Source organism: Haliotis asinina, chromosome 10 (genome assembly GCF_037392515.1).
Source record: "Haliotis asinina isolate JCU_RB_2024 chromosome 10, JCU_Hal_asi_v2, whole genome shotgun sequence".
Lineage (NCBI taxonomy): Eukaryota > Metazoa > Mollusca > Gastropoda > Lepetellida > Haliotidae > Haliotis > Haliotis asinina.
Window position 1 is genome coordinate 58,772,071 of NC_090289.1, and position 25,847 is coordinate 58,797,917.

The window sequence follows — 25,847 nt, forward strand, 5'->3', positions numbered from 1 at the left end:
TACTTCACACTTAAATAGTCCCAGAATAAGATTCCCACTTTACACTTGAGTAGCCCCAGAATAAGATTCCCACTTTACACTTGAGTTATCCCAGAATAAGATTCTCACTTTACACTGGAGTAGTCCCAGAATCACATTCCCACTTCACACTTGAGTAGTCCCAGAATAAGATTCCCACTTCACCTTGAATAATCCCAGAATAAGATTCTCACTTTACACTGGAGTAGTCCCTGAATAAGATTTCCACTTCACCCTTGAGTTGTCCCAGAATCAGATTCAAATTGCACCCTTGAATAGTCCCAGAATCAGATTCCCACTTCACACCTGATTAGTCCCTGAGCACAACATAACCCATGCTCCAAACAGACTACCACAGCTGTCATGATGTTAATGCTGTTTCATATTTCTTATGCTAAAGTAGCATCAGGCAGTGAAAGCAGCACAACTGTGATCAACTAAACAAAGACTTTGCATTCTGACAGGTAACCATGGTTATGTCATGAGACAGCTGACGGGTGAAACTGTCATGTTGTTGACAACACCAACACCAACACCAACTTGGGCATGTTTTGGCAACATCATTACCAACATTGACTTGGGCAAGCATTAGCAACATCAACAACACCACCAGCTTGAGCATGCTTTGGCAACATCAACACCAACACCGAATTGAGCATGCTTTGGCAACATCACTACCAACATCGACTTGAGCATGCTTTGGCAACATCAATACCAACACCAACTTGGACATGCTTTGGCAACATCAACACCGACTTGAGCATGCTTTGGCAACATCACTACCAACACCGATTTGAGCATGCTTTGGCAACATCACTACCAACATTGACTTGAGCATGCTTTGGCAACATCAACACCAACACCGACTTGAGCATGCTTGGACAACATCAATACCAACACCAACTTGGACACCAGCTACTCTGGGACCTGAAGACTAACAACTACTTCCAGTTTTGTTCATCATCACCTCAGCACCCTGCATTTCGCAAACTGATAGATATAAACTGATCAGTCTAGCACAAAATATTGGTGGTAGCCATATTATCACTTCAGACTTAAGAAAGACATAATCTTTTGATGCCTTTCTGAAAACTGGAGAGCTTTAACTAATACTGGCAGCAGAGATATACTACCAAATAAACACAAAAAGTTTGAGTTCGAAAATATCAAGTTTGATAAATCTTCACGTATTCAACCATCTAAATACATATATTGGATGCTAAAAAGCTGAAACTATAATTTTACGTTTTCTAAGAATTACATTATGGAACTTTCTGATCCATCATCTTCCACAGTAATGAGCATGTTGTTACGGTGACGTGATGATGCACACCTGGGGGAGGGACCAACAGCTGAGAGACACAGGTACTACCTTGAGGTGGGGGGTAGTACCCCGATTGTGGCTGGTTTGGAGGACATGGCTGCCCTGGCGGGGGGATGTAGCCTGGTACAGGGGGGTATCCGGGTGGGGGTGCAGCTTGACCTGCGATGTCATGAACCGCATAATCACATCCTATTCCTAAGTCCCAAGTTGAAGTGGGTGAATGACATTCCTTAGTTATCAACCACACAGCTAGAAGTTCTAAGTGGGTATCAGCTGGGTTCAATGCCACCTTGGTTCAATGCCAGCCAGCTTGGTTCAATGCTTTGTGAAGATTTCATTTATATCATGGCAGGTTAGCTTCATGTGGAAGGGAAATGTCCGAGTCTTTAGTGAAACCTATGAGTAGTGCTATGGTGATTACAGTTAGATAGTTCTAGTCAGTCTTGGATTCAAAGCCAGTATTGCTGGATCTATCCAAGGGAGGTAACTCTGTACAGCAAATTGCTTTACATGATTGCACACCAAATGTATCATAATAACATACATAATCTAAACAGCATAGTATAATTCACACAGTTAAATATCCAGCAACAGAGGTCTATGGTTACAAAATACCACAGCAATATTTTCAGATGTCCCTATCAACTTGACAGTCTACATTGAACCTCTGACATCACAATCTATCTATGAACTGTGCACAACTTATCATGAAACAGACAGAAAAGGAAACAAAACATATAGAAAACAATAGCTGCATCCCATTCAGTGAGCCCTGAGTAAACCTGCAAAGATCCTGTTAAATGTAATCTTTAATCAGTAGTGTAAGAGTTGTAAGAGGCAACGACTGGTTGATACATGTCATCATATCCAAGTGTGTAGATCAATGCTCATGCCATTGATCACTGGATTGTCTGGAACATTGCTTAGTGTGATGTTAAACAACAAACAAACAAAGGATCAAGTGATGTACGAACCTGCATCAGGGTAACCCGGTGGTGGGCCCGCTGCTGAGGCTGGAGGCTGCACTGGTGCTGCATAGGTCATGGTGGGGGCAGGGGCTGAAACACAAACACAGTTGCTATCCTTGTAGGCGTTGTTGTGTTATTGTGAGTGTTACAAATTGTTGTGAGTATTACACATTCTTGCTACATTGTTGTGAATGTTACTTAATGTTACTATATTGATGCAAACATTGCATAATATTGTATATGCTGTTTTACAGTGTTGCCATATTACTGTAAGTATCACATTAGTGTTAAACGATTTTATGTGTTATGAACTGACAGTTCATTAGCATAAAACATGTATGATTACACGATGCCAGTTTTAGAAAGTGGTCAAATGCAACATATGTCATATTTGGGATTTCACTTTCTCAGTAAAGTACAAATTCTAGTACTTTTTTGGTTGAGTCCCATCTGGGATTTGAGCCCGCACCCTCAGAGTCAGGCACCTAATCTCCAGCAGACAAAGTCAGCCGCCTAGCCCGCTCAACCACCACGACTTCCACATGCGGGCTAGGAGGCTAACCCTGAATTACTGAGAAAGTGAAATCCCAAATATGACATATGTTGCATAAAACATGTATTACTGCTTATGAGTCCTTTTCAAATCCCACCAGAGTGTGTTCCTACAAGCTATATAGAATGGTCCCTAACAGACCCCACGAATATCGTGTGTTCCTACACCCTGTATAGGATGGTCCCTAACTGACCCCACGAATATCGTGTGTTCCTACACCCTGTATACAATGGTCCCTAACTGACCCCACGAATATCGTGTGTTCCTACATCCTGTATACAATGGTCCCTAACTGACCACACCAATAACAAGTGTTCCTACACCCTGTATACAATGGTCCCTAACAGACCCCACCAATAACAAGTGTTCCTACACCCTGTACACAATGGTCCCTAACAGACCCCACGAATATCGTGTGTTCCTACACCCTGTATGCAATGGTCCTTAACAGACCCACCCAATAACGTGTGTTCCTACACCCTGTATAGAATAATCCTTAACAGACCCACCCAATAACATGTGTTCCTACACACTGCATACAATGGTCTTTAACACACCCCACCAATAAATATGTGTGATCATCTATCCTGTAGACAAACAAGGTTTTGAGATTGAAAGTGAATTTATCCACTGTGGTGTTTGTATGGTCACTACAAGAAGCAGAGGACGAAAACTCTGAAAGATCTGTTCCTGGATTAGTGAGTCAGCCTGATGACAATAGGGTAGATTAACAGATGGGTTAGAAAGAAACATGAAAATCTAAACAACTTATGAATTTAAGCACATTAAGGATAACCAATGGTTGGTCATCTCTGCCATGTATTATTACCAAGACCACGTATGAAACTATTGACAGTCTACACAAACATTACCTTCTACATATCTGACATATGTCATATATAACATTAAATATGTCATATTCCTAAACAAATGGAAACAAACTGTCCATCTTTTTGTCTTGAAACAATCCACAATGGCATACCAAGTAGCAGTTCTGATCAGAAGCAGAGAACTTTGGAAGCATGTTGAGTGTTCAACTATAACTAATTATTAAGGGTTAGGGTTAAGTCAAGGTATGTACTTGTGACACAGCGGCTTGTGTACATGCTGTACTTCAGTCCAGCTCAAACTCTCATACTGAGGAAGGTGCTACATTGAAATACATTGTATCTGAATCTACTGGCACAGAACAGTGTATTGAAATACATTGTATCTGTATCTACTGGCATAGAACAACACTGCATGGGTCAGTAGGCCAGGCGGCAACTAGAACATAATGTCATGGCTCAGGACTGTCCTCAGTCCAGACATGGATTAAGTGTTCCACCAGCTGTGTCCTGGATATTCAACCACTACAAGCAGAAACATGCAGCCTATGTAGACATACCCACACATATCTAGTGTACTCACAGTACTCATTCTTGATGGCTACAACACAATAAACACACACTGAACTGACAAACAAGCCACACATTTGGTATAACAATGCATGCTGCATGCTACATAAGGAAAGGTGAGGATCTGCAGCAGCAGCAGCAGCTACAGCAGGATTGTCACAACAACTAGCACGACATATAAGTCTAATGACTGCTGGTAGTCACACAGCTAAAACAACCTGAACATAGCACGACTGTATAATGGTTGAAAACATATTGGCCTTAATTCACAGTCTGATTTACCATTTTTTATCTTTGTTTACACTTTTACGTACACTTAGAAGTCACATAATTACAGCAGAGTTTATAAATATCTTTAACATGCTTTTAGAAATGGCACAAATTCAGGAAGAACCCAGGCAGCCGAGACAGTGTCAAAAATATGTCCGTACTAAAAAACCATGGGAAAGCCACATTAACTCGGTGTGCCTAGTTGGCTGCAAGATTTGTATGATCTTCAGGGGGTTAAGATTGAAAACATGATGTGCCGTTGTGATGGACATCCAATGATCGGGGGAAAAACCCTTTAGCCCTTTAGCAGTTGAACTGGCTAACTGGATATCAGCGTTATACAAATATTTTTGTATAATAAATACAATTACATAAAAAAATACTGCAATATTGAATACTAAAACAAAGCAGCTAGCTGTCTCCAGTTAAAGCATTAAAAACATTAGCTTCATTTTTAAAGACAGTTAGGACATTCCAGATGATTTCTTGACATGTAGGTGACCTTGTCATGGCTACTGACAATCAACTGACTAAGGTGTACAGTTTTAGTTTCATTTGTCCAGTGCTTCCTTGGGAGGAAATGCTTACAATGAACAAAAGACAATGGACAATTAGGCACATGCTCACCTGATAAGGTATATAGGTGTTACATTAGGGTGGGGTGAGGTATAAAGGTGTTAGATGGGGTGGGATAAGGTATACAGGTGTTAGATGGGGTGGGATAAGGTATATAGGTGTTACATTAGGGTGGGGTGAGGTATAAAGGTGTTAGATGGGGATGGGATAAGGTATACAGATGTTAGATGGGGTTGAGATAAGGTATACAGGGGTTAGATGGGGGTGAGATAAGGTATATAGGTGTTTGATGGGGGTGAGATAAGGTATACAGGTGTTAGATGGGATAAGGAGAATAGGTGTATACTGGGGGTGGGATAAGGTATAAAGGTGTTAGATGGGGGTGGGACACAGTATAACTGATGAACTATACAGGTGCTAAATGGGGTGGGATACGGTATGCTGTGTTTGCTGGAGTTGAGATGAAGTATACAAATGTTAAATGGTATATAAGTGTTTTGTGGGGTTGACATTAAGTATGCAGGGATACATGATACAGGATAAGACAGCAAGGAGCTGGCACGGAGGAATGGTAAAGCTCCATCAGGTTTCATAGCAGCAAACACACTTGATAGTCAACTTAATAGGATGAGTATATCATTAAGTAGGTAGCTAGAGATAACTGGAGTGGCATTCAGTCATAGATATTAGCTTGAGGACTATAGATTATTCCATAAAATATAGATTATTCCAAAATAAAAAACTGATGACCAAGATGATTAAAGTTTTATCTGTAATAAGGGTTATACTTGCAGGCTATATTGTTAATGCAGACTTATGAGACATCACACATGTTAAGTTGTGGAGCATTACAGTGTGAAAATAACTTACCATATGCTATAGTTGAAAAACAGAAACAAGAATTCAAATGATAAAACAAGGCAATAATCTGCACATGCAGAAACAGGCAGGCATTCTGCAGTTTGAACTTTCCACCATAGTGCGGTACAAGCCTCTAACAAAACCATACTCCATTCTTAACCTGCCATCAACTCTAGGCAGCGTTCATTTAACTCATCCACCCATCCTAACTCATTATTGTATTGTTCTGTATCTACCACCCACCATAACTCATCATGGTATTGTTCTGTATCTACAGCCCACCCAAACTCATCACTGTATTGCTCTGTATCTACCACCCACTCTACTTCACTGTATTGTTCTCTACCTACACTCCTCCCAAACTCACCATTTTACAGTTCTGTATCTACTACCACTCATTGTATTGTCCTCTATCTACCACTCACCCATCATTGCATTGTTCTGTATCTACCATTCACCATAACACATCATTGTATTGTTCTGTATCTACCGCTCACCCTAACACATGATCGTATTATTCTGTATCTACGACTCACCCTCACTTATGATTGTATTGTTCTGTATCTACAACTCACCTTAACACATCATTGTATTGTTATGTATCTACCACTCACCCTAACACATCATTGTATTGTTCTGTATCTATCACTCACCCTCACACATCATTGTATTGTTCTGTATCTACCACTCACCCTAACACATCATTGTGTTGTTCTTTATCTACTACTCACCTTAACACATCATAGTATTGTTCTGTATCTACCACTCACCCTAACACATCATTGTGTTGTTCTGTATCTACCACTCACCCCAACACATCATTGTATCATTTTGTGTCTACCAAAATGCACAAGAAATAGTTTGCCTGGACAGGCCACACATTTGCATATTACTGCAGATATATTCGTCATGATTTTCATTTGAAGGTTATTCAAAAGATATTTGACGTCTGATCAACTGTAAAAATGTTCAATATTCTACTACTCTCCAAACCCAATCACCCCTTTACCCCAACATCTGTTGGAAAACAGACAACGATCTCAAGAGCATGCTCTGGTCACCATATATACCTCATTCTTCCTAGCAACCGTCCACCAAAATCATAGCAAAACTGGGTGGGATTCAGTGCAACTACATCAAAATTTGTCATGACTACCAGATAAAGGACACCATGACTGAGGCCCTGTGACTGAGTTACTAGGACAAACTATGATAATGGTACACACAACTACGAGCACTGGCTACATGGGCACATATGGTTGTTAGTCGCACCACTGTTAGATCATGCATATGTTTGTGACCTTCAGTTCATGCAGACAGCGTTGCATTATTGACACATGCAGGTGCAAGCACACATGCACACACACACGTTAACAAACATACTCCTACTGACACACATACACACACACACACACAGCCCTGCTGACACATACACAATTACACAGCCCTGCTGACACATACACACATACACAGCCCTGCTGACACATACACACATGCACACACACAGCCCTGCTGACACATACACACATGCACACACACAGCCCTGCTGACACATACACACATGCACATACACAGCCCTGCTGACACATACACACATACACAGCCATGCTGACACATACACACCACGTCGTTACTGATACATACATATACATGCACACACACGCCCCTCCCCACTCATACACACAAACACTCCTTACTGATACACACACATGCACACACACCCGTCCCCACTCATACACACACACACTTCTTACTGATACACACACATGCACACACACACCCCTCCCCACTCATACACACACACTCACTCCTTACTGATACACACACATGCACACACACACCCCTCCCCACTCATACACACACACTCACGCCTTACTGATACACACACATGCACACACACACCCCTCCCCACTCATACACACACACTCACGCCTTACTGATACACACACATGCACACACACACCCCTCCCCACTCATACACACACACACACACTCCTTACTGATACACACACATGCACACACACACCTCTCCCCACTCATAAGCACACTCTCTTCTTACTGATATACACACATGCACACACATATCCCTCCCTGCTTACACACACACACAGACACTCCTTACTCAGACACACACATACCCCTCCCCACTCATACACACAGACACTCCTTACTCATACACACACATGCACACACACCCCTCCCCACTCACATACACACAGACACTCCTTACTTATACACACACATGCACACACACACCCCTCCTCACTTATACACACACAACAGTCACTGATACACACTCATGCACATACCTACCCCTCGCCACTCATACACACACTCACGCCTTACTGATACAAATGCATGCACACACACACCCCTCCGAACTCATACACACACACACATTCCTTACTGATACACACACATGCCCCTATCCACTCATAAACACTCTCTTCTTACTGATACACACACATACCCGTCCCCACTTAGACACACACAATAGTTACTGATACACACACATGCACACACACACCCCTCCCCACTCATACACACACTCTTCACTGATACACACACATGCACACAAACACTCTTCCCCACTCACACACGCTCCTTACTGATACACACACATGCACACACACATACCCCTCCTCACTCATACACACTCCTTACTGATACACACACATGCACACACATACCCCTCCCAACTCATAGACACACACACATCTTTGCTGACATACACATGTATACACTCAGTATTCACATCCACTACCGTGCACTAACTCAGCATGCATGCACGCACACAGAGTGAATATGCAGACTGTCCAACACTCACATACTTAGTAGCAACAATTGTTACATCAAGGTGTCAACATTCCCAGACAACTTTGCTAAGATCTCCTCCAACTCTTAGACCAAGTGAATTCTTAATGTCAATGGCCACATCAAGGTGTGACATTCCCAGACAACACTGCTATGATTTCTTCCAGCTTTGAGACCAAGTGGGTTTGTAATGTCAATGGCCACAGTCAACAACACTGCAACTCTCACTTGTGCAAATCAGTGGTTAATAGTAAGAGCAACAATGATGTGATGCATTAGAATTTCAGTCATCTTACAGACACAGTCTACCCCACTTTGCTGGGAAATCTGCACACAGGGGATGACTTAAAACCCACACAGGAACCGGCAGTGGGGGCTGATGCAGCAAGAAAATGGTGATGAATGTGAAAATACTAGAGTGTGACAAATCACAGACACACAAGTGACACAGCCAGGAAGTGCCTACAATGGTTGTGGTAAGTGCTGGTATGGTGGCTTGGCAGACAATGTACTCACCTGGTTGTTGCTTTGAGAAAGGATTTAATACTTTGCCTCCATCACTCGATCTCTTTTTGCAGACACAATAGACAATGATAGCAACGATGATCACCAGCAAAAGCACGCCGATCACAATACCTGCCGTCCGTCCGGGGCTGACAAACATAGTAGGCAATCATATATTTATATCCTACAATTATATTATACATCAGCCAAACATGTGGATAATAGCCAACCCATGTGTACAAGTCTCACCTATGTGGACAACAGCCTAACCTATGTGGACAGCAACCTCTACCACCTGAACAACAGCCTCAATCATGTGGACAACAGCCTCACCTATGTGGACAGTAACCTCTACCATCTGGACAACAGCCCCACTTATGTGGACAACAGCCTCACCTATGTGGACAGCAACCTCTACCCTCTGGACAACAGCCCCACTTATGTGGACAACAGCCTCACCTATGTGGACAGCAACCTCTACCACCTGAACAACAGCCTCACCTATGTGGACAACAGCCTCACCTATGTGGACAACAGCCTCACCTATGTGGACAACAGCCTCACCTATGTGGACAACAGCCTCACCTATGTGGACAACAGCCTCACCAATGTGGACAACAGCCTCACATGTGTGGACAACAGCCTCATCAATCAGGACAACAGCCTCTACGATTTCACAGAGGATTATTCACACATTTTCTGATGAATGTTTCTTGCATGTTCTCAATACATGTCTCATATGTACTGTTGTCGTTGGTTGATGACAACCACTTTTCATAAAACATTTCAGTCAGTGATTTCACACTGATGTGAAAGGATATGAAAGACATACCATCTTCACTGTGGGTAAGTAACAATGAAAGATATGCATGTAATTCATTAATCCAACAAAAGGGGCCAATCAGTAATCTTTAGGTATCACTTCGCTATATTATCTCTGTAACAGGGATGAAAATTGCAAGTACAGGACAATTGTTTTGTCAGCTGATCAAAGTGAAATGACTCATGAAACTATTCTTTTATCAATTTTAACAGTGTCCTCATCATGACTTGAGTTGTTTCTAGTCACCTGTCAAAATACTTGCAGCAGTATTCCCGGAGTTCCGGGCCACAGCAATAATCAAAGTCATCAGGTTCGAAGAAGCGTGGACAGTAAAAGAGGTTGTACACTGTGTTGTTGTCATCGGTCTCATAGTTGTTGCGACATATAGTCGGCACTGGAAGACAAGACAGAAACTAAATACCCTGTCATCCACTACCTTGTAACATGCACCCCAATTAGCAGAGGACGCCATCTTCTGAGCAGGGGCCCAACAAGAGGGAGTGAGTTTAGTTTTACACTGCACTCAACAATATTCCAGCTATATGGAGGCAGTCTGTAAACAAGCCAAAATTGTGTGCAGTGATGCAGATGTCCCTGCTGCAGCTGCAGCTGCTGCTGCTGCTGCCGCCACTGCAGGAAGAGTTCCCTACACTGAGTGGGCTCTGGTGACTAATTTCTACTAAACAAGTTCAATAAACGTCTATGCAGCTATGAGATGAACACCTTTTGAGTCACAATCAAACACATGGATAAATGGCTCAATTCTGTTGAGTATTTTTTTTATGAGAAGTGGATAAACTTAATCCCCTATTTCACTATCATCAGAGAGAAATTCCACAAAATTTATTCAAGTTCAAATGTCTCTAAACATACAAAAAAAACCCCATGAAATACAAACACAAAATATGAGATGCACACTTTTAGAGTCTCTATAAAAGACATATGTAAGCTAACTGAATTTTGTGCAGTTGGTTTTTTTTTTTAGGAGAAGTGGATAAAGTACACCCCTGTTGTATGGGACGAACAGGATGAATAGAACAAAATTCAACCAAGTTGGTAGAGGTGACAGAGACAAATAATTGGATGAACATATTTCCAATGAAACACACATAGAAGCTCAATCAATTCTGAAGAGCAGCTTTTGTGGAGAAGTGGATAGACTTCATCCCGTAAAACACTATATTCTGAGAGAAATTCAACAAAACAAAGTTCAAACAGCACTGACAGTAGAAAAATAAATCAAATACAAAATCCAAATATGAGATGCATGCCTTTAGAGTTCTATAGAGCGCATGTGTAATCTAAATGGCTTCTATAAGGTGGATAAAATACATCCCATCCGTTTGATGTTTAACGTACAGCCCACTTTGACCCCTATTACACTATCATCAGAGAAATTCAGAAAAATGTACCGATGTTCAAATGTCTCTAAACTTACAAAAAAAAGGACCAATGAAATACAAATACAAACTATGAGATGCACACAATTAAAGTTGCAAGAAAACCCAACTTCATCGAATTCCACAGAGCGTTTTTTTGCGAAGAAGTGGATAGACTACATTCCCCGATTTGTATGGACAGACATGGTGGGTAACCCTATATACCCCCAGCTATATATGACAGGAGCAGAGTAATTGAGGCATAATAATCAAGTAGTATGAACATCAAACTGCACAAATAGGAACCGATGACGTGTCAACCAAGCCTGCGAGCCTAACCATCTGATCCTGCTGGTCGCCTCTTGTGGCAAGCATTGGATGCTGAAGACCTATTCAACCCCAGATCTTCACAGGTCAACAGTCATGGAAAGTGGAACAACCTTTGAAATATGACTGTGGTTGAGAGAACTAAACTTATCCATTATGTTTTGCATTTGTCAGACATTTTGAAAGGTTCATTCACTGAGATAACAAAAGTATACATACTCCTGTTAGGGTGAGAGTGATAACGCCGTGAGCGGAGGTACCATGGACCATGATAGATGGTCCCCAGCAGGAAGGCATTCTTCCACGTGGATCTAGTCAGTCCATACGAGCCTTTGTACATCCTGGAACTCCCTTGGTAGCGGATGCGCTGACGGATCCTGACACCACCGTACCTGGTGCCACTGTACCTAGTACCGTACCCAACTCGACTATACCTCTTGTTCCTCACTCTCACTCTCACTCTTGTTCCGTAACGGGTTCGGGAACTAAACCGTCCCCTGCCTGCATCTGCATCATCAACTGAAGAAGAGAACAACATGTATGAAAACACTGTATGATGGAAACATCAGTGGAGGTGAGATAATGAATCTGTGAGTGAGTGAGTGAGTGAGTGAGTGAGTGAGTGAGTGAGTGAGTGAGTGAGTTTAGTTTTACACCACACAAAGCAATATCCCAGCTATATGATGGTGGTCTGTGAGTAATCAAGTCTGGACCAGACAATCCAGTGATCAACAACATGAGCATCGAACTGCGCAATTGGGAACCGATGACAGGTGTCAACCAAGTCTGCGAATCTGATCCCGTTAGTCGCCTCTTTCTATGAGCAGAGTAGCCACTCATGGCAAGCAAAGGTTGCTGAAGGCCTGTTCTCATCTAAACCATCATGGGACGAATAAATCTATGAAACGACATCACCATCATTAACTGAAGATGGGGACAATGTGTCCTTGAAATCAGTTATGGGGAAGAACAAATGGATTAAAATCCTTGATGTCACAGAAACTCATGGAACCTTCCTCTTCCACAGTCAAATTAAATGAAAATAGAATTACATCATGTACAGAAATAAACTTTACAGCTGATAAATCTGTGGTAAATTATCTGTTCTGTGGTATCATCTGGCTTTATTCTAGGCAAAGCAAACTTGCTGTAAGTGATGAATGAAAAGTAGTTGTTTTGAAAACTGAAGATCAGACACTCAAGTCCTAAAGGAGCATATTAGTAATGATGTTTATATGTATCACTAAAACCATGAATGTTTATAAAGTTTAGAACATTTGCAAACACAAAGAGAGCTTTCTGTCACAGTGACTTGTGTCTACAAACACCTGGGTCGTTCCTGGCTTTTAAGAAACATCACATATATTTCACACACAGATGTTTCTGACCATCCCAATACACCTCATGCCTTTCAAGTCAAATGACAAATGTCCTATGTCACATATACAAACTGTTTCAAAGAAATCAGGCAAAAGACATTAGGAGGGAAAAACTGTACTTGCTAGAATTGTCAAACAAAGGAAAATGATATAAAAGTAATAAAAACTCATCTCACAGACTTACTGTTCAAAAAGGCTTACCGGTAAGTTATGACTACATTGTACAAAAGATGATACTAGATCAATCCTAGTCTAAGGTAACAAAGACCCATCTTTCAGACACGCCTAGTGTCAGTAAGACAAAAGATGATACTAGATCAATCCTAGTCTAAGGTAACAAAGACCCATCTTTCAGACACGCCTAGTGTCAGTAAGACAAAAGATGATACTATATCAATCCTAGTCTAAGGTAACAAAGACCCATCTTTCAGACACGCCTAGTGTCAGTAAGACAAAAGATGATACTAGATCAATCCTAGTCTAAGGTAACAAAGACCCATCTTTCAGACACGCCTAGTGTCAGTAAGACAAAAGATGATACTAAATAAATCCTAGTCTAAGGTAACAAAGACCCATCTTTCAGACACGCCTAGTGTCAGTAAGACAAAAGATGATACTAAATAAATCCTAGTCTAAGGTAACAAAGACCCATCTTTCAGACACGCCTAGTTTCAGTAAGACAAAAGATATGTCTACACTGTATAATGATTTGTTTAGTAATAACTCCAGCACTCATGTATGCACTATACTGAGCAAAGAACCAGAGTGTTTTGATAATTACAGACATTCCAAACAACAGCACTGTCTGTTAATTGGCCATCAGTGGTTAGGCACTGTTGGGCAACCACTTGTTGTACTGTCTGTCCTTCAAGGCTGAGCAGGAGGCAAGGCAACAACAAGTATCATCTATCAACCAGACTATGTTAGGCAGACCATCATACAGGACAAAACAGGCATACATGATTGAGTGAATGTTGGTTTATGATGAAACAACCAGTCTATGAGTGTGTCAGAGACAGAGGGGGATAATGGAGAATTTAGCAAGCACCAATATGACCCTAGACCAGACATTCATCCAACATAAAATCCACCACTACCTGTCATGAAATTACCACTGAGTAGAATCAAGAAGCTTGGATGTGTCACTGTGTCGGCATGTGTCACTGTGTGTCTACATGTGTCATTGTGTATCTATGTGTCACAGTGTGCCTGTATGTGTCACTGTGGGTATGTATGTTTCACTATGTGTCTACGTTTTCACTGTGTCTGTATGTGTCATTGTGTCTGTGTCACAATGTGTCTATATGTGTCATCTTAAGCATACAATGTGTCTATATATGTCAGTGTATTTATATATGTCACTGTGTGTGTGTACGTGTCACCTTGTGGATACTGTGTTTGGGGCCTAAGGCAGTATAGATAACTTCCGGTTGTTATCATTGTTATCACAGACACACAAGTCAAAAATTGCAGACACAAGTTATTCTGCTTCTGATCAGACAATCTCACTTAAAGTCTGTTGAGGAGACCAATTAACTGTCAGTAAACAATTCACACATTGTATAAACTCGAACCTTTTAAAACATTAGCAGTGAACCTTGAGCTGAGCTTGTCACCGACAAACCAACTGATGCTGACCCGCCCATAATCCAGAAAACAGCCATTAACACTGTGTACACAGACACACTGTGACCCTTGTGGAGAACTGGGGGCAGACTGTGATCAACCTCTCAATGCTGGGCAATCATAGGAATGTGAAGGTGAAATAATGTTGAGTTTATTTGAGAGAGTTTTACCTCTCAAATTCTGAATCTGTTGCCTATTACTACTTAAGACCTGTAAACTGTTGGTATCCTCCAAGTGTAGGTTGTAACATTACTATGTGTTCTAACCATGTCATACTATCAACCTGCTTGAAATATATTTGTATATTTCTTCAGCTGTCAAATATTGACATATATGAATACAGTAAAATACTTTTATAACGAACTACAAGGGACCACTGAAATTAGTTCGTTATATCCGTAGTTCACTATTTGCGAAAATCCATTGAAAGAACAGTAAAACACACTATACAGTACAACACATACCTACTCAGTTTATTCGTACATTCATATTACGTCCTTTTCAGTACAAAGTCAGCAATCTTACACAGGTCACTCGTCACTACGCACTCGTCACTGAATATATCTTATTTCAAAAGTCTCATGAGTATCAAAAGCTTCTGTCCACATTGTGGATGTGTGTGGGAGGCATATACACAGGCCTTCTGAGGGGATGCACTTGTCATTTTCTATTAAATCGCCAAAGACCGCGTTACTGTGCCGGAAGTATACAAAACTAGGTCGTCAGCGACGGTCTTTACGGCCTCCGGAAATCTGATTGGTTAATAATGCAAACTACAACTTCACATGGGTGTAAAAACAGGAGTGTGTTTTGACGTCTAACTTATTGGTCAGATTTCAAAGTGAGCACCGCTAATTGACACTGATTGAATTTGCTCAATTGACTATTCACACCATTAATTAGTGTTAACTGGAACTGTCGAGGATTTCAAAGTGAGCATCGCTAACTGGCAGTGACACTGATTGAGTTCACTCAGTTTGTTATTCACACTGTTAATTAGTGTTACCTGGGACGTGCAGGGATTGCAAATCAGTTCGCTATAGCCAGTAAGTTTGTTATAGAGAATTCGTTATTCACGACTTTTTTATATGGTAACATATCGTGGTTTATTCGGGACTTTTAAAACAGTTCGCTATAGCCGTCAGTTCGTGATATCCGTGTTCGTTATAAAAGTATTCTACTGTAATTTAAACTCAGTGGATAAGTTTTCAGTCTGCCTGGTATTGGGAGTAGGCGACATACTGCACCTTAACCCGTATCTCCAGGACCACTGATGATGTTAACTGAACTAATGTACAGCAAAACTATATTGCACAACCCGGCATGTACACACTGAGTGCTGACCCAATACCTTATGTGTAACATTTCAACATAATGATGCTGGCTGTGAAATATCAGTGTTAGAGGGGCACTGATGCGGAGCATTTTCCGTGGACTGGTGTAAACTTTTGTTATTGTTTTTCTCCCGTGAGTACCCGGATGATATCCCAGAATTCGTGACTGGTTCGTGACCTCTGCTGCGCAGTCCGTAAGCGCAATTGATAGTTTAATTATAGACAGATCAACTGAGGTGAAGTCAATTGTACTTCATTACAAATGTATTATGAAAACAAATGAAACACTTTGAAGGTTAATCATCTGCCAGTGGTAGAAATGGTAAAAAACTATTAGGACGGAAAAATAACGAAGCCAATGTACGTCTCTATATTTTGTCTCATAACCCTAATTAGTTTATTGTCATATTTGTATGATTCTGAAAATTAATAAAAGAACACACGATTTGCTTATACTCACAGTAAATTTCTAACATAACAGCAACATTTATACATTGTATAGATTGCCAATGTGGATCCTATTTCACACACATACGCGATCTAGTGTGTGTTTTCTGTCATACAGATTCTGCTGAATGCTACAACAAATAAATTAAAACAAAATGCAAATAATGAACGTAAAACAGACTAATTTTATAGCAACAGTGTCAGGCTACTACCTTGTTCAGGAATGTATCCATCAATATCCACGTAAAAGAAATCGTATTCCATTCATCTGCAGCTGGTAAATAATCCTGCTCTGTGTCGCGTGTCTTACAACTGTCTCATTTGCGAAAAAGTAACACATCGTTTCACGTCTTTCGTTGGTGAAAACTAGATAAACCTCTCATTGGTCTCCCAAGATAGCACACCTGGCAACTAATTGTATGATGTCCACTATTCTAAGTAATTTAGTTGACCAATATTGAGCAATCAATCAATCAACGCAAGGGTGGTTAATTCTTTGAAGGGAGGATGTTGTTTTTGCACTCACACTTTACGACAGGGTGTAGTCATCTACACACACTGCCTTTTGACAAATCCGCTAGAAGAACAAAAGTAATTAATCAATCAGTGTGTTATCGGTTAATCCTTTGATCGATGTTTGTTTTTGTAACTCAGCTGATAAACCCTCTTGCATCACTTACATGCACATATTACATAACATACAATACATTTGCCATTACAGACCTTAATTTATAATGTTGAGTATTTACTCCAGACAGGAGAAATGCCAAATGGGAACCTTTGTTGAGTAACCGAAGTGGTGTTGCTACTAATTATACCTGTTATAAATTCATGAATTGACCATCAAGAGAATGATGACAAATAACACATGTAAGTTTACACCATCAAACGCGAGTTACAGCAAGGAAGATGTAATCTCTGTGTCGCATGCAGCCTGAAAACACTTATAGGCCGAAACTGTTTTGAGGATACCAACGGAATTTCGTTACATAAGGAATACACACAGGCATTTGCTGTGTACTTGGGTAAATAAGTGAAATAAGTTTTTTTGTACGTAAGACAATTTTCAGATTTCTCTACCAAAGCCAAGGTCATTGTTTTTTTGTTTACGAATTCAAATAAATCAACTGTGTGTTTTATTATCATAAATAATAAACCATTGTAGCTACCATAGCTACCAAAATTTACCTATGCTATATGCTATCACAGCTCAACCAACACTCAAAACTACCTATACAGCTTTGCAATCTTCCGTACTGAAACAAATGGCTTGCTACGTGCCTGTAGACATCATATTTTCATGTAACATGATTAAATATCGAGGTTAAAAACACAGAAATAGGATCAAATTGGATCAGTAAGTATACCATCCAAGCATCTGAAAAGAACTACACTGCTGGGATATATGGTTACGATCAGACAAGGAATACCATGGATATTTTTAAACAAATGGCATGTGATGGGCATCCGGCCTCCTGACTGTTTAAGTGAAGAAATTTTGCTAATATGGACAGGAGCCCAGTTCCTTTGTCCGTCACGGTCGAAGGAGTGGGCGCTGACCAATTTGCGGTCTGCTTTCGTAGTTAGACTGTTGGCGAGAAGCATTATTCGCTCCGCATCAGTGCCCCTTAAATTACATATACATAGAGCCGTACTTACAATAGGCCAGCATACATCTTTCTGTTATCTGGTTTTCAAGGATGTATTGTTTTTAGAAATAAATATATATATTCAAATAATTGAATTATTTCTGCTGTTTGTCAACAGCTGCTATTTTATTCAAGTTTCCATAACTGAACATTTAGCACATTCAGAAAACACACTGCATATCATTAAACTTTCCTCTGAAATTCCTTGCACACATATTCAGTATATATATATAACAATATCATTATCAAATTTATAAATAAAATATGCAGTTCCAAGTCCCAGTATATCTTATGCAACTTTCAACATTCTATCATTTCAACAGACTATTCATTTTGGGTGTAATCATTTGTTGCAGTTTTCTAAATAAAGACACACTATTATATGATGTAACACTGGAACTATATCACAAAGACATACTATTATATGACACGTAACACGGGAACATATCACAAAGACACACTATTATATGACACGTAACACTGGAACTATATCACAAAGACACACTATTATATGACACATAACACTGGAACTATATCACAAAGACACACTATTATATGACACATAACACTGGAACTATATCACAAAGACACACTATTATATGACACATAACACTGGAACTATATCACAAAGACACACTATTATATGACACATAACACTGGAACTATATCACAAAGACACACTATTATATGACACATAACACTGGAACTATATCACAAAGACACACTATTATATGACACATAACACTGGAACTATATCACAAAGACACACTATTATATGACACATTACACTGGAACTATATCACAAAGACACACTATTATATGACACATAACACTGGAACTATATCACAAAGACACACTATTATATGACACATTACACTGGAACTATATCACAAAGACACATTATTATATGACACATAACACTGGAACTATATCACAAAGACACACTATTATATGACACATTACACTGGAACTATATCACAAAGACACACTATTATATGACACGTAACACTGGAACTAGATGCAGCTTCAAACAACCAGCGGAATGCACCTGCACGCACCAAGTACACACAGATCAATCATACTTCTTCAATATCAACATCAAGTGAACATTTGAAAACACACAACGATAGTTACAAGTAAACCTTAGTAAAATGTTTGATGACATAAGTGAAATCCCTTTTAAAGAAATTACAGAATTCCCCATAGAACCTATCCAGCCAGTGTATCGTTGTGACATGTAACTACTGACTGTAGTGGCCATGATGTGTTGGTCCAGCTTCTACTGCTACACACTCCCACCCCCTCAAATGTTGGATCTGTCTAGTTCACTCACTGCAATGTACATCATGTCACTGTACCTACTCTTCCAGACATCACTACAAATGGATTACCATGAAATAAAAATAAATTGTTTTCTGCTAAAAAATTCAAGAGATGGAATTAATGCTTGATACTTGTATGACCTTGACAGATGAAGGGAACAATCCTGGACAATTGAGGTTACCATGGCTACTAATATTGCAAGCTGGTTGGGATGTTCACACAAGGGATACAGGTGATTGGTGATTCCATTGTTGGATAGTTTGATACAAGTAGGAAACTGTCTGCATTTGCTAAACACAACACACATCCTTCCTCATACTATCAGTATGGGACCTAATGTATGCAATATAGGAAACTATATCCTCCTATATAGACTTGGTGATAAACTGTCTAATATTATCCATAAAACATTCCCTTCATGAACATGACAAATTGCAAAACACTACAACCGAGACTGATTGATTAAGACTGATGAGGTTAATTCCTCACAAACATGGAGGGCTTGAAAGGGGACTTTTCAACAAAGACTCTGTGAAACACTTAATATCAGTGTTGGATAATATACACTCACTTTTCTCACACGTAAAGAAGAATGCTTGATATGTATGCTGAAATACTATATTTTTATAAGGCATTTGTTTTCCTGAACTAAATAGGACAGAGTCACTTCATTAGTTTTAAATGTAAACTCCATGTCAGTTAATTTAGATTGGTACCATAGTCCCAAAGTAAAAGATAAACAACGCATGTAGTTTTCAGCAGTGTTCCAGCATACAAGGAGAGGATGATACCCCATAGGAGGGAATTTTAAGCAGAATTCGAAACTGAGTGGTAATTATATGTTTGAGATGTGTTAGGATATTTTTAAACATCAAAGTGAAGGTTGAAGAGGAGATATATTTTCTGATTTGTATAGAACGGTAGCCAGTGCTTAGATGACTGACACTTACACTGATGGCTGGGCTAGCAGGACACTGACACCACAACCACACTGTGACCTATGCCATACGACATGGGACTAACGTGGTCTGTTGACATCATTTGTTTATCATGTGGCACCAGTGGGGACATATTGCATCGAACATAAGCAATGGTGGGTCTACTACTGAAAAGGAACTCTGTAAAGCAGTCTGAAGTTTACCATCATGTGTGTAGTGTGGTGTCATGTGTGTAGTGTGGTGTCATGTTTTGTCATGTGTGTTGTCTGGTGTCAAGTGTATAGTCTGGTGTGTGTGAGATGTCATGTGTCATGTGTGGCATCATGTTAAACAAATGACGCTTGAAATCCAAACTAAACCATGAATGAAACACAAAACAGTTTTTCAGACTCCTTGGTGTGAGGTTATAAGAGGATGTTCCATGAGTGCCATGTGTGTCATGTTGGTTGTGAAGACTGTGTGGCTGTTTTTCTCATGCCTGTGGTGCTGGTGGTTTGCCTGATGTCATGTGTGGAGTGTGGTGGTGTGTAGTGAGGTGTCATGTGCAGTCTGTGGTGTCATATGTTTAGTCTGGTGTTGTGAATGTAGTGTGGTGTTGTATGTAATGCCTCGAGTCATGTTTGTAGTGTAGTGTCATGTGTGTAGTGTGGTATTATGTGAGTAGTGTGGTGTTGTGTGTAGTGTGGTGGTGTGAGTTTAGTGTGGTGCTGTCTGTGTAATCTGGTGTCATGTGTGTAGTCTGGTGTCATGACTGGTGTGATGTGAGTAGTCTGGTGTCATGGGTGTAGTCAGGTGTCATGGGTGTAGCCTGGTGTCATGGGTGTAGTCAGGTGTCATGGGTCTAGTCTGGTGTCATGACTGGTGTAATGTGTGTAGTCTGGTGTCATGGGTCTAGTCTGGTGTCATGGGTCTAGTCTGGTGTCATGACTGGTGTAATGTGTGTAGTCTGATGTCATGGGTGTAGCCTGGTGTCATGACTGGTGTAATGTGTGTAGTCTGGTGTCATGGGTCTAGTCTGGTGTCATGGGTCTAGTCTGGTGTCATGACTGGTGTAATGTGTGTAGTCTGATGTCATGGGTGTAGCCTGGTGTCATGACTGGTGCAATGTGTGTAGTCTGGTGTCTCATGTGTAATCTGGTGTCATGTTTTGTCATGTGTGTAGCCTGGCGTCATGGTTTGTCATGTGCTGTTGGGTGTCATTTCCAGAGGAGTGTATCAGAGTTATATAGAACAGCAATGATTTCATTCAGACACCATGTTTCACAATTATTATTATTGTGTGACAGTATTTCACCATTACCATAATCATGTCACTATGTTTCAACATTTGACAAATGTAGAACAGGCCAAGACGATAAGGATCTGGAAGTATGCACTATGTTACACGAGCAGTTGATAAATTAGCAGACCTTGTCATGGAATGTGTCCACAAAGAGCAGGGCGATTATCCTGGATTTGTGTGCTGGTGATTATAGATATGGCCAAGGATGGTCAAGTTGACCTAATTCCCTGCCTTGACCATGGGCCTTACAAACTATATATACAGTTTTGACATCCATGACACTAATTGCTGTGATAATTGATATGATAACGTGCTTGATAATAGTGTTTGCATCTATATAGAAACTTTGCATCTGTTGAAATAAAGAAGTTGTCTATCAAACTGTTCCCTACCAATCACCAAGCTTGTGAGACCAAATATTAATGAACACATTCCAGGTAAATCTGCAGTAGTTCCAGTACAGTTTTTGTAGGTCATCAAAACATGGTCCAGGAATCTGATTGGCTAACACTATTGTGTACAAAACACAATCCAATTTTTTCACCCACGTGATGTTGTAGTTTCCATTATTAACCAGTCAGATTCCCCGAGGTCATTGACGATCTAGTTTTGTATACTTCCGACACAGCAACTCGGTCTTTGGCGATATAATAAAAAACAAGTGCATCCCCTTGAAAGGCCTGTGTACATGCCTCCCACACACATCGGAAATGTGGACAGAAGCTTCTGATACTCGTGAGACTTCTAAAATACGATATATTCAATGACAAGTGCGAAATTGTCCTGTTTTCGATCACGTCGCCGTGATTTGGTGATGCACCTTTATAGGTTATATAGTAAGGGGGTTGGATAGTAAACCAAGACTTAGTTTATCGATTTTTCAGACCTGCAGTGGGCGCCTGTGGAAGTACTATAACCCAAAATGAACACCAAGTTACTGAAGGATAAAGTCCATTTATCATACCATGTATAAAATTCTCGGCAGGATAGAGGCAATTGATATTTTGGGTATCTGTTTGGGTCATATACAGATATTGATGCAAATTAGTAAGGTCATATGCAATTTAAGAGATTACTTTCACGCAAACAAACATGGTGTCAAGGTTCATCGGTAGTGTCTGGATTGATGGCCATGGCTACTGTACTTTCAGAGACTTAATCTAAGAAAATTCATGCCTGGTTATGATACATCAGCTGGATAGATGTAGTAGAACACAAAGTGAAGACATAAAGTCATAGGCTTACAAAGATACCAACATCAGTTCCCAGACCGACTGTCAGTGCTAGCGAGAGATTTGAATCCAGCTGCACAATGTCATGCAATCATTATCATTTTTCAAATGTAAGGCTTGCACAATACAATGATTATTCCTAATGCAGGATTACCCATCCCAAAACAAACTCTCATGATAACCTATATCTGTCAGATTTCATGCATGAACTACACAACAATGATCTCTTGACCATATACAACATCCTGTTGACACACTTGATGGTATTTACATTACAAGAGCAAAATGTCTCAGGGGATGAATATACTCTAGCTTGGTAGCCTACTTGTCTGACACAAAAATCAGACTAACAATTATCAACCAGAACAAAGACACTTCCAACTTTCAAAAACAACATTTCTAGCCACTAGCATTTCACATCTTTTGAAATCTGCTTCAAAATCTAGCCATGGGGCATGATACACTTAAGGCACAGTACACTTAGGGTACAATACACTTAGGGTACAATACACTTAGGGTACAATACACTTAAGGCACAGTACACTTAGGGTATGATACACTTAAGGCACAGTACACTTAGGGTACAATACACTTAAGGCTTGGGGCATGATACACTTGGGGCAAGATACACATGAAGCACATACATTTGGGGCACAATACACATTGAGCATGATACACATGGGGCACGTACACTAGGGGCATTATACACATAGGGCACATACACTTGGGGCATGATACACATAGGGCACATACACTTGGGGCACTATTTGAGTGGATACACATGATCCAGAATCTGACAAAACTACCACTGTAGTTGTAAGCATCCGTTGGTTTCACATTAAGTTCAGACTCACTGTGCGCAAAATATCTACTGGCTAATTTCCGCTTTGGTCGTACATTTACAGATAGTGTAAACTGTAAAACACACTCTAACGAAAACGAAAAGTCAAAACAAACACACAGTTTTATATCGATTATAACTTATTTTATACTTGTATGCACCAAAGACCGTGAGTAATGAAATAAATAGCTTAATTTATGTCAATAAGTTCTTGTATAAACACATCTCACCACCACCATTCTTCCCGCACATCCCCTTCTCACAATTAACAACCAACACATTTCTGATGCAGCTAACAACCAAAATAGGACATCAATAACTGAAAAGCATATGCAAATAATACATATTTAGTGAGATATGGACAGTTGTCACGTGTAAATAATTATTATTTAATTGCTTTGTTTTGAGTGTATTTACACTATCGGTAAACGTATGACCGCCAGTAGATATTTTTACACGCTCTAGGCATGCGCACAGTGAGTCTGAAATTAATGTGATACCAACGAATGTGTGGTCGATATGAAGAATAGATCTTCCTGGGGTCTTTATTGACTCAGTACAGCTGTGTGATAAGTAAATAAGTTTGTTTAATACTGCAAAGTGACCTGACACATGGAATAAATGTTGAATATGCATATGTCACCAGATCCTCAGTCTGGTGCACTTATGACATCATGTAAACTTAACATGGCGAAATGCAGCTATTATTCAACTATCCTCAGCTATTATTCAACTATCCTTTCTCAGTGAAAGGGAACTGCGGATGCCATCAATAACTGAGGTTAGTCAACAGACCCACTCAAGCATGTCCTGTGTCATAGGAACGCTCCTCTCTCCTGTATGTACTGTTCACAGTGATCTGAATCAACTGTGAGTCTGTCTCCACCTACACCCACTTCATTTTCACCCAAGTGTTTCACTCGAATTTTTACCCCGGGGAAGGTCGTTGGGTGTTGTTGTAGTACGCACCTCTGCAACCCCTCTCTGGCTCCGCCTATGTGCTGTTGATACTAGCTTGGATACAAGAACATGTTGATCTTGTCGAGTCAAAAGATTTCGGCCAATGCCAGGTACAGGTGCCCGGCAATGTTTGGCACCGGTTTGGGTTCCTGGTAACATGAACTCCGGGTAGCCCCATTATTCACAGGGATGCTGATGTCAACATAAACAAACGACCTATAAAACCAGCCGAACATCAGAAACAACTGTCGGCGTAGACTGCGAGAGTTGGTAAACACACCCAAAACACATTTCTTGTAACTTCACGTTGGGATTTTTTGTAACAAAGACTGACACTAGTGATAGGAGGAACTATATTGTATCTTACCAAGGGTTAAGAAGATAACTGCCACGCAGATAACGAGAAAGCACAACGTTATCCACTTCGCCATGACTGTGTTTCTGCCGTGGTAGGCGATGGACGAAATGTTATGCTAAACAATCAATAGAAGGTAAGGGGAAGTAACTCTGAATGATTACATCTTACCACCACCGGATGATAATGCTGTGATTCTCTATGTCGCAATTCGGTCTCTTACACAATTCGTTCATAATGACTGTCATCCAAGGACGTTAGTCAGTAACAAGGAAAAGGGACGCATGTACGTACTTCAAACAAAAAATGTTTAATTGATTAAGTTCCCTATGCAATGAAATAAATATAAACTATCTTAACATTTTATGTTGTGCTATTAGTTTCAGCAGAGACCATATAATATTATATGGTCTCTGGTTTCAGAAAAGGATTGCTGGATGGTGTACAATGAACTTCCTCGTAAACCGTACCACGGAGGCCCCGACTACATGTAAAGTCTTTGATACCAAACAACGTGCCACTGAACTAGCTGTTCAACTGTTAAAATGACGTCACAGACGACAAAATATAGAAACAATGGTTGATAGGCAAAATGATATGTGCACATATGATATTTATTACTCACCCTTTGACGATATCACTGTTAAATAAATTTACAATGTTATTA

The 25,847-nt window shown here is 40.2% G+C and overlaps 1 protein-coding gene across 4 annotated transcripts in view; it reads right to left on the bottom strand.

The window, feature by feature from the left end:
* Positions 1 to 25,318, bottom strand: part of LOC137297861 (uncharacterized) — a 31,953-nt gene extending 6,635 nt beyond the window's left edge. For 2 of the 4 annotated variants that reach the window (XR_010957706.1, XM_067829826.1), the window contains exons 1-5: positions 25,193 to 25,311; positions 12,034 to 12,333; positions 10,355 to 10,502; positions 9,298 to 9,434; positions 2,317 to 2,400 (exon numbers count right to left, since the gene is read on the bottom strand). Coding sequence is in view for 2 of the 4 variants with exons in the window: in XM_067829826.1 (XP_067685927.1) it covers positions 2,317 to 2,400; positions 9,298 to 9,434; positions 10,355 to 10,502; positions 12,034 to 12,333; positions 25,193 to 25,256 (733 nt within the window). In the remaining 2 variants the exon portion in view is untranslated. Of the gene's footprint in view, positions 1 to 1,390; positions 1,502 to 2,316; positions 2,401 to 9,297; positions 9,435 to 10,354; positions 10,503 to 12,033; positions 12,334 to 25,192 lie in introns of all 4 variants that reach the window. The other 2 variants (XR_010957705.1, XM_067829825.1) reach the window with 2 other exon arrangements.
* Positions 25,319 to 25,847: the final 529 nt, after the last annotated feature.